Source organism: Ailuropoda melanoleuca, chromosome 3 (genome assembly GCF_002007445.2).
Source record: "Ailuropoda melanoleuca isolate Jingjing chromosome 3, ASM200744v2, whole genome shotgun sequence".
Lineage (NCBI taxonomy): Eukaryota > Metazoa > Chordata > Mammalia > Carnivora > Ursidae > Ailuropoda > Ailuropoda melanoleuca.
In genome coordinates, this window is record NC_048220.1 from 143,647,716 (window position 1) to 143,658,771 (window position 11,056).

At 49.4% G+C, this 11,056-nt stretch overlaps 1 protein-coding gene across 1 annotated transcript in view; it reads right to left on the minus strand.

Moving 5' to 3' along the window:
- The window catches only part of LOC100467947 (little elongation complex subunit 1), a 37,812-nt gene extending 26,975 nt beyond the window's left edge, over positions 1-10,837 (minus strand). Inside the window, exon 1 of the mRNA XM_034657105.1 lies at positions 10,528-10,837. Coding sequence (XP_034512996.1) covers positions 10,528-10,611 — 84 coding nt within the window. The 5' untranslated portion in view covers positions 10,612-10,837. The remainder of the gene's footprint in view (positions 1-10,527) is intronic.
- Between the last annotated feature and the right edge of the window lie 219 nt (positions 10,838-11,056).

Below are 11,056 nucleotides of genomic sequence, written 5' to 3' on the forward strand. Positions count from 1 at the left end.
AAAACCCACAAAGATGAGATCACAATAAAAGACAAAAGGAAACTGGAAAGCAGATTCAAGAATACTGACTTACCAGGCTCAAGAAAGCAGACAGCGGTAGAGGTGGGGAGGGGGGAGAGTCCGTGACACAGGGGTGCTCTTAGACAGGAGGGAGGTGGCAACACTAATAGAACTAGTGGCAAGCTTTCTTATAAGCATTAAATCCTCAAATTCCTACCTCTCTGCCATGCCACCGTCCAGCAAAAGATTTGCTGTTTGAAGAATTCTCTGCCTGGGACACTGTGAACACTGCCAGAACAAAGGGACGAAGCACCCCTACTGCACACTGACCTGACACTGACCACCTGCTTGTCCCCATTAAGCTCCCAGACAGTGGCGGCCAATCCTTTGCCCTCCAGGCAAGGGACTGAAAGCTCTTTCTCTGAGAATATCTAAGCAGCACTGGCATGAGATATCCTTCAAATAAATGGCCCACCAGACCTTCTGTGATGAAGCTCAGGGTCCAGAAGCCCCACACACTCAGCATTTCCAGCCAACATATTAGCCAACAGTTTTAATAGGAACAATCATGGATTTCCACACATCAGAGAGAAATCTGTAACATGAAAGTGAGACCAAAACAAGACAAAGCAACTTGGAGTAAACAAAAACTGAGAAGAAAACTTCAAAGATTAGTATGATCAGAGATAAATGTTATATTCATGAAACAACATTATTGAAAGGAATATACAGAGTTCCTAGAAAATCTTTTTAAAAGCTCTTAAAAATTAAAAACATCCACACCCCCTAGGATGGCCAAAACCAAAACGGAAGACGACTACAAGCGTCAGTGAGGACACAGACACACAGGAGCCCTGGACTCCGCGCTGGAGTAGGAAGGACGTGAAGCAGCCGCAGCACACAGCAGTCTGGTGACTCCTCCGAATGTTCCACACAGTTTCCCACGTCATCCAGCAATTCCACTCCGAGGTCTATGCCCAGGAGAACTGAAAACACATACCCATCCCAAACTTGAACACTGTGACTTAAAGCATTATCCACGCTAGCCAAAAAGTAGAAATAAGCTAAATGTGCGTCAAATGATGAAGGGAGAAATGAGATGTCACCCAGTCATACCACGTGATTACTTGGCAATGAAAACAAATGACACCCGCGACAGGGATAAACCTTGGAAGCGTTGCGCTACATGCAAGGGACTGGTCACAAAAGACTACATGTTGTACGAGTCTAGTCACAGGATTCATGTCCATAACAGGCAAATCCAGAGACAGAAAACAGATTAGAGGTTGCCAGGGACTGGGGGTAAGGGAGACAGGGAATGACTGCTAATGCCTAAGAGGGTTCTTGGCCGGGGCACAGGGCTGGGGGGCACAGAGATGAAAGTGTCGTGTCTTACAATTATGAAGTGGCGACACAGTTGCATAACTGTAACTGAACTAAAACCCACTAAATCGTACACATAAAAAGGATGCTTTATGGTATGTGAATTGTATCTCAATAAAACTGTCAGAACTGAATTAAAAACAGGGAAGCAAAATAAAAGCCTCAAAAGATTTGATGATAAAATTGAAAAAAAAAAGTTCCCCCAAATAACACAAAACACAGACATGAGAAAGAACAAAGACAAATAAAAACAACTGCAGCATCAGTGCGAGATCCCAGATAGCCAACAATAAGAGTTTCAGACAGAAAGTAACAGAAAAGAGAGACAGTCAAAGAAACTGTGATATTCAAGAAATCTCAGAACTGAAGCCAGAAGTTACCAAACTGAAAGGTCCCCGCACATAAACAGAAACAGAATCCAAACCATGGAACATCAGCACCAAATTTCAGAGCATCAGAGACAAGCAGAGACCCTATAGGAATCCCAAGAGAAAAATAAAACCAAACAAGTCATATACAAAGAATGTGGAATCAGAATGGCTTTGGCCTTCAACAACAATCTAGAGACCTAAAAAAAGCAAATCTTCGAAATTCTGAAAGAAAGTGAATTCCATGGTAAAATTCTGTACAAGCTACCAATCGACTGAGATGGTAAAATACACATTTTCAAATCTGCAGAATTTCTACAAATTTACTTCCCAGACATCCTTTTTTAGGGAGGTACTGAAGGATGTGAACACGATCCACCAAAATCATGGAGTAAACCCAGACAAGATGACGTGGCACCCAAGGCAGAGGCGATGGGAACCCAGGAAGGCAGCCGCGCCCCAGAGCAGAGCAGATCCAAAGGCTCCAGTGGGGGGATTTTTTCCCTTAAGAAGAAAGCGATGGAATATCTGGCGGAGTGAAAGCATTAAGAGCACATTTCCACCTAACTGGCAGAGAAACCCAAGTAAATGTACTTGGTGTTCACCACACATTTAAATTATGGTTTTTAAAATACAAGTGGTTCTTCTTTTTTTCCTCCATCCTCTTTCCAGTTCCTTGCTAGTGGGCCTCATCTTCTCCACCTTGCATCCAGATGCCGTTCTGTAACGTTAAGTACTACGCAAGAAACATTCCAGAAACCTGACTCTAGAGTCACACACAGCTGGATTCAAACTCCTGTCCCACCTCTTTCTGGCTGAATGAACCTTGGGTAAATTTGTTCAGCCTCCCCCTGCCTTGGTACCCTTTCCAATTCTACAGATAAGGAGACTGAAACACTGGGAGGGGCAGAGCTGGCCAGCTATCAGGAGTAAATAGGATAAACCACAGAAAGGGTTTCACCCAGTCTCTGGCATACAGTAAATAGTTCTTAACATTTTCAAGATGAGGGAGCTGAATTAAGGATATCATCATTCATCAGAGGAAACAAGAGTACACACGGGAAAGGGAAAATAATCATAATTTACTCCAGTGTACAGTTCTGAATAACATAGAGTCGTAACAACGTCCACTCTGAATAGTGACTTAACCAAAATCCTATGAGAAGACTGGGGGAGCAGCGGGAGGGTTGCTTAGGCAGGTGGGGTGCAGAGTGGAAGGGCAGCTCAGTCTGCACCTTCCAAAAGCAGAAATCGAATAATATCCCCTACACTGAAATACAAGAAGTAGCAATACAAGTCTATTATTTAACGATACTGAAGTTCATCACAAAACACAGTGCGGGGACACCTGGCAGGCTCCGTCGGTGAAGCGTCTGCCTTCAGCTCAGGTCATGATCCCAGGATCCTGGGATCAAGCCCTGCATTGGGCTCCCTCTCCCTCTGCCCCTCCCCCTGCTCATGCTCTCTCTCTGACAAATGAATAACAAATCTTAAAAAAAAAAAAAAAAGTGCAATTAAAAGTGGGAGAGGAGACGTGTGGCTGGGGGCTGCAGGCTGGCTTAAGAGGTGGTGTACATCTAGCTACCTCTCTAAACTGCGTTCACATACATTCAATAAAGAGAAGAATTTCAGACCACAAAACAGCATTACACAGGAAAAGCCAGATACTAAGGACAAAGTCTCAGCGTCCTACAGCATTCTCAGGCCCTGACTTTTTTCTCAGAGCTCAAATTCAGGCAGATACCGCAGCACCCTAACACAGTCTCTTGTTTTTCTCCAATCTGGTCCAAACGCTGCTTCCGGCGGTTGCAGCCCTGTCTAACAGATCTCGGAAGCATGAGTGTGCAGCAGGCTGGGTCTCAGCGGCCTATGTGAGTTTATGGGGGTACACTGCACCCCCCCCCACGCCACCGTCCAGCCTCTGGGAGGACACAAGGTGCAGGGTGAGCCTCTCCAGGAGAGCTCCAAGTGACGTGCTTGCCCTGATGACTGTCTCTCCCAGCGGCCTGGCTCTTCTGGAACTCCCACTGCAATGCCTACTGCAATGCTCAGGCTTCCTCCCAGTCCTCTCCCCTAACCACCATCTTTCTTCCTTCTCTGGCTTCTGCCTTAGTCCCTCAAGCTATACTTTATAATTGTTCATTAATTCCCAGAGCAGCACGTTCTATTACTCATACTTTTTATTCCCCATTTACTCCTTTTCCAAAGCATACTGTTTTAATTTTACCCACACAGTATCCTCCGGAATGTCACTGTGAACATTTAGCACTTGAGGAAAAGAAAAGAAATCCAGTCTGTGCTTATCTTCCCTCCCTTCTCAGAGAAGTGGAATCGGCACAGCAGCTGAGCACCCAGGAGGGGGCAGCAGGGCAACAGGAGAACCGGGGCCAAGGCCAAAGCCAGGACTAGTGGGGCGGATGTGGAGAGAGGGGATGCCTGCGCCTTTGGGAAAATGGCAACACTAAATGAGTCAGTACAATGTGTAGATATGCAGCAGATAAGTACAGGTGACAATGGGACAAGTACATTGCCAAAGTCAACTTCAACACTAACACTGCAGGGAAAATTCTCGTTTGTGGTGGCTGTCCTGTGTAGCGTGCAAATGTTCAGCAGCATCTCTGGTCTCTACTCACTAGGGGGCCAGAGTACTCCCCCAACCGCCAAGGAGTACCTGAAGACTTAACATGGCAGATCTGAGATGCTGTCCCTGGAAAGGCCTGCTAGCAAGGTGGGCCCTTGGTGGTGTCTGGGAACTTGGATTTCTAGAAGTTTCCCACCATTCTTTCAACGCTAAGAGTGGCTCCCTGTGCTTAACTGCACAATGTGCTTTATGCTGAAACCTGCTTTCCTTCTGGGAGCCTGGAGTCTGGGTATGGTAGGCACTCTGGGCCATGTCACAGTGCACCGCTGGAGAGCTTCAGTGAGTCGACACCCCTCAAGGGGCTTCCCTGGGCCCCACCCCATGGCCTCTCCTCCTGGCAGATTTTGCTTTGTATGCTCTCACTATAATAAGCCACCTGGTGAGGAGGACGACACTGATGCTGGGAGTGGGTGTGGGGATCCCTGATACAGTGTGACCTCCCAGTGTCTCCAGACCTTGCCAATGAGAACACAAGGTTGTGCTCTTTAAGCTTTCAGGCACACGAAAGCCAGAGACTCAATGGGAGGAGGCTGGAGAGACCTAACAGTGCTCTAGGACACACGTCCCCAATGGAACCTGGAACCAGCAAGGCAGGGGATTCCTGGGCCTGCAAAAAAATTCCAAAGGAGGGGTTGGAGCAGCTGCACCAATATGCTAATGTCCAGACTGGAGGGCTGTGGGCTCCCTCTGTCAAAGTGCTGACTGCAGGGAAACACACCCTGCAGTGCGAGGGGCACAGGGAGAGTGAGTGTGTGTGTGTGTGTGTGTGTGTGTGTGTGTGTGTGTGTGTACCACTGACGAAGCAAAGGAGGAAACATCTGAACACCTGGTGAATGGGGTGAAGAGAATACCAGAGTTTTTGGTACTATTATGGTGATTTTCTTGTAAGTTCTAAGTTATTTCAAATGAAATTATTCTTAAAAATCACACTAATCCCATTAATTTCTCTGCTGGGGGTGATCTGGCTCACTGTTCAGCTTGAATCCGCTCTGATACGTGACATTTCCTCCTCCTACTTGTTAACTTTTTATTCATTGCTCTTATGTAAGTCTACACGGATCTGCATCAGAGCTGTGTCTCCTGAGCAGTGAGCAAGGACCCCATGTTATGTCCTCTGGCACAGAATGGACTGGAACAAGGCAGGAAGGTAGGAACTCCACTCCAGGAACTTCCCCACCAAACAAGCCGAGAGGCTCTGCTTCCTGGGAAGGCAGACCCCAGCCTCACGCACCTGGTCTTCAGCTGCCCTGACCTCACACGTCATGCTTCATCCTTCACAAACTACCTTCTCCCACCCCGGTCTCTGTACATGGCGCCCCTGTCCACAACACACACCCTCCATCTCTTCCTCTTACTCAACTAAGAATCATCCTTCGGAGAGACCTCAATTCAGATTCACCTCCTCCAGGAAGCCTTCCCCTATCCCTTCTAGGTGCTCCCAGGGTCCTCTGTGTGCCCCCCATCATGGTACTTATTAATATACTCCTGTGGTGGCTTTCTCACCATCTGTCACCCCAATTAGAACACGAGACGCAAAGCCGCTTATGTTCATGATTGTATTCCAAAACAAGGCATGGCATCCTAGACCCAGTGATGCTCAAGGAATGTCTGCTCACTGAATGAATTACAATTTTTCAGCCTTCTTTGCAACATAATCATTTACAAATCAGTATGTCTAAGAGAAATCATGGTTCAGGTTCCAAACAATGAAGTCCAAACCACTGGCAACTATCAGTGGGAGTCCAACACAAAATTATATAAATAACAGACTCAAATCTGCACTGAGGGCAGCCAAACGCCATCTATTCTGAATCTACTGTAGTGGCATGAGCTCAAAAGTATAACCACAAGCTCTGAACTCTCACCGGGATTCCCAAGGGTTAAACTGTTTTGCTCTGCAGTGAATGAAACTCCTGAAGAGGGGCCTCTACTCCACCAGGAGAGAGGAACTTGTGCCCCAGGACTGAAAACAACTCATCCTGAGAAGTGTCTAAGTGCACACCATCACCACAGGAAGGACCCACACTGCTCCGATGTGACTACTCAAGTCCAGCAACCCGTAGGGACCCTGGGCTGGAGCTCAGTGACCAACCATCACCACCACCGAGGGCAACCACAGACAAGAGGGGAGCTGCGGGACTACAAACAAAGGATACCTAACAGGTGGTTAATCCACACACTTTCGAATGGAGTGACAATCACAGCAAGGGCGTCTATTTGTCAACACTGATGCAAGAGGGCAGGGAGGAAGATTTCCAGCAAGAGGAAGGACTGCTCCACTCAGGAGAGACAGCCAGCTTCCCGCTGTGGTTCAGAACAAGCCCAGCGTGGCCGCGATGCCTCCAGTGGGGCAACGCCTGCAGCCTGCCCGTTTCTGGCCAGGTGCGCGAAACCATCCAGCGGGCGACCTTCTCTGTGCAGGGCACCCACTGGCCTCTCTGACACAAGTGTCCCTCAAGTAGGGTACCTGGCAGCCTCTCCTGAGGTGCTGTATCCTGACTGATCCCCACCTGCTCTGTTCTGGATCTCTCCCACCCTCATTTCCTAGGTGCTTCTTGTTTTCCTAACTCTGTTTCCTCTTCTCACCACTCCACACCGCCTTCCAGCAGCAGCCAGCACGGATTCCTGAGGACAGCACCTTGTCTCAGGACGTGCCACAAAGGTTCTCAAAATCTCTTTAAGTGACAGAACGTGCTCCCCCATTCTTCTAACACCATCTCTCCCCCAAAAAATTCTTACAAGGAACTCCACACCAACCTACCCAGGCCTCTGCTCTAGCTTCTCAGCAGGCCATCGGGTGCTCTGGAGGCCCTGTGCTCCACAAACGACAAATATGAAAGCAGATGAACATTCCCAATACTGACCTCCTTCCAGAACTTCGATCCCGCATGTCCAACACCTCTTCCGTCTCGGTTTCTACTTCTCTTCCCTCTAACAGTGCTCAGTCACTTAGGCTTTAATATCTGGATCTTTTATTCCCCAGACCTGAAAGCCGTCTATTCTTTGTAGTTTCTCATACTGAGGCCCTTTTGCTTTATTCCCATTCCTGTGAAGCTTCAATTCACCCAGGCTTTTGTTATCACTAGTGTGCATTAGTAAAATAACGTTCCACAGCTAGCTGCACCCCCTCCGATCCACTCCGTACACCGCCACCCACTATCTTTACCCAAAACAGCGCTCTTATGCGGTAATTGTGCTCCGTACTCCACAACACTGACAAGAACAAGTATAAAACTTGAAGGTGGTTACCGTTCAAGATTTTCAATAATCTGCCACGAACCTATTTTTCCAGCCTTCCTTTGCAAAATTAAAGACTGGTTCGAGACTCTACAAGTAACTAATCATCCTCTTCCCCTAACGAGATTCCAGGTAAAAACCCAAATGCAGTGGAGTGTCCTGACCTAGGGAAGAGGTCTGCAAATTCAGGCCCTGCTTTTGTAAATCCAGTTCTCCTGGTGGCCAGCCAGGCCCATCCTTTTCCTGCTGTCTGTGCTGCTTGTACCCTACAATGGGTAGACCTGTGAAACAGACCACAAGCCCTTCATCTTGAGGATTTTGCCCTTTGCAAGTCTGCAGACCCTGGGACTGAAGGATTTAATGGGATTCCTCTTCTTGCTGCTCTGAGAACCACTAGTCGGAATGCAGCAAGGCTGGAAGAGGGGGAGTTCTCGGAAGGCTGGAGCCAGAATCTCTAGGCCAGAGAGCACAGAGGTTCACACAGGGCTGTAAGCGGTGGGGACCAGTGAGGAGGGGGTGGATCATGAAGGCAAGAGTCAGGATGTGAGAGAAAGACAGGAACCAAGGATGACACCTAGTTTCCAGCCAGGTGCTACTTTTAGCCGAGATGAGGACTACAATGGGCAGACCAGGTTTCTACCAGATCCACAACCTAGCCTAACTCACACCAGCTGCTCTCCTGCACAGAAGCCTCCGACACTCACTGTTCTGAGTAAAATCCTTGCAATAGTCTCTAAGGGCGCACAGAATCAGACCCTTCTTTTTCTGAAGTCATCAGACTTCCTGACTGCTATAAACTGTTTTTGTGCCCCCCTCCCCAAATTTGTATGTTTTCACCTAATCCCCAAGTGACACCTTTGGGAAGTGATTAGGTCATGAAGGCAGACCCCTGTGAATGGGATTAGAGCCCTTTCACAAGACCACAGAAAACTCGCTTCCCGCTTCCGTTAGATGACCAACCAGGGCAAGAAAACGGCCACAAACTAGGAATCCAGCCCTCCTCAGACACCAAATCTGCCTGTGCCTCATGGATCTCAGACCTCCCAGTTGACAGAACTACAAGGAATAAATTCCCATTGCTTATAAGCCACCCAGTCTATGGTATTTTGTTATAGCAGCCCAGAACAGACTAAGACATCTACATTCACTCCACACCAGCTACACTGGCCGCCTTCTCTTCCCAAGCACATCAAGCAAGCCCCTGTCAGGTCTCCACACCTCATCTTTCCACTGTATGAGCCACTCTCCTCCTGAAGTATCTCCAGAGCTTATCCTCTCACTCCCTTTACTCGAATAGAACCTTCTCAGAAAGGCCTTCCCAGGACTTCCTACCTAAATTCCACCAGCCAGTAGCCCCTTCCTCGCCCATCTGTCCTTTCCACCTTCTCTGCTTAAGTTTTCTCTACCATATTATCTTTTCATGTATCTTGTTTAATCTGTCCCCCCCCCCGCCCCCAGAATGGAAGCTCCAAGAGATCAAGGATCTCTTTTTCCTGCTGCTATAATCACACTGCCTACAACACAGCATGTGACTTATAAATACTTGTTGGATGAAACTGGCACAAAGAATAAATATAATTTATTAAAGATTCAAGAGAACTTCATTCACGCTCCTGGGGTTTTGAGAGAAAAAAAATAAAAGCACGTTTATACATGCCTATACAGTGCAGCTCAACTCAGACAACGATTTAACTCTCAGTTTTCCTCCCATCCAGAATGCCAGTGCATGATCCCTTTCTCTCTCCCCTGTTCCCAACACTTAAAATGTTTGGGATCAGTGCACAGATAATGCACTTAAAAAAAAAAAATCTTTATCTTGGTGGACTATGGCCTACATTCCTTTCTGGTCTCCTCTCCGCAGCCACTCTCCCCTCCGAAAAGTGCTCGTGCCAACCTGACACTGTTCTGCTGCTCAAAGACACCCTGCTCCTTCTCACCTCACAACGTCCCCACCTGCTGATCCCTCCACGGAGGACGTTCCTCCCATACCTCTTCTGCTCAACCTTCAGATCTCCCAACCTCACCTTCCCAAAACCATCCTGCCTACCAACCCAACCAAGACACAAGACCACCATCCCAACTCATTTTCTTCAGAATACTTAGAACCTTCTAAAGTCTTACTTGCACACGTCTTCCTTTTAAGAATAGATCATCTACTTTTTGTTCACCACTGTGACCCTGGTGCCTAGAACACTAAGTAGAAAGGGTGATAATTTATTTCAATCTAGGAGGTAGGGCGGTGTCCCATTTTGCCATTAAAGGCACTAACCCTAGAAGTTAAGAGACTCCCGATGTCAGACAGCGAAGAGGGTCTAGTTGGAAACAAGTACCTGGGACTATTCCCACTACCTCACAAGACTTGGGAGCCAGACACTAGTAACGCATCTTTTGTCACTGTACAGAACAGTCCATTCTGCGGTTAGAAACTTCCAGTAACTGCAAGCCTTTAATTAATGACCCTCCCAGCCAACCCGCACGTCGCGCCTCCAGGCAAAAAATATTTCAGAATGAGCTTGGCAATCGAAGATCTTACTCCTCAGAGAGATACCTTCCCTCTGCATTTCACCCGTCACTCGTCAACTTCAAAGTCAGCCCTGGAGACCAGCCCTGAGACTCGCTAAGTGAAGGAAGGGGCCCTCCAAATCTCGCTCACTCCGCCCCCCACCACCACCGCATCCCTGCAAATGAGTCCTGGGTTGCAAGCCTAAATAAAGCAAAGGAGGCGGTTCCCCCAAACAATTGCAGTAGAAAGGGGAGCAGGAAGGGGAGGAGGGGGAGCTTCCGCCGCGGAATGGGAGCAGCGCGCGGGGGCGCAGCCCGCGCGGCCGGACCCCCAACCCCGCGCCCTGGCCGGCCGACTGAGCTCCTCCGCGCCCTCGGCCCGGGAAGGCGCCGCACCTGCTGCAAGGAGGCGCAGCCCTGACACCGCGAGAGGTCCGCCGCCGTCCCGGGCGCCGCCGAGTGGGTCTCGCCCGGCATCATGGTGCCAACGCCGGGCCCTATGGGCCCGCGCGCTTCAGGGACCCGCGGCCTCGGCCCTGTCCTCCCTCTGCTGACGCCGCCGGGGCCGCCGCCTGCCAGGCCGCTTCCCGCCGGGTCCGGGCGGGTCCATCCGTGCACAGACGTCCCCGTGGAGCTGGCGAAGGGCTCTCCGAAACGGAGCCGCCTCGGGCACTAGAGAGAAACGCGACCCGGCGCGGCCCCCGAGCGCGACACCGCCCAGCCAGGACCCCGCCCCGCCCTAGCTCGCCCCGCCCCTCGCCGCGGCGTGAGGCTGCCCGAAGCGCCGCCTAAGCAAACTGGGACGGGGAGCCGGGCCGAGGCGGTGGGAGAGGCGCCCACAAAGGAAAAGTAAGGGAGATCGGCGGCACCGGAAGAGCACGCCTTGTGCTGTGTAGGGGGTTAATCTTTTATTGCCGGATTGCTG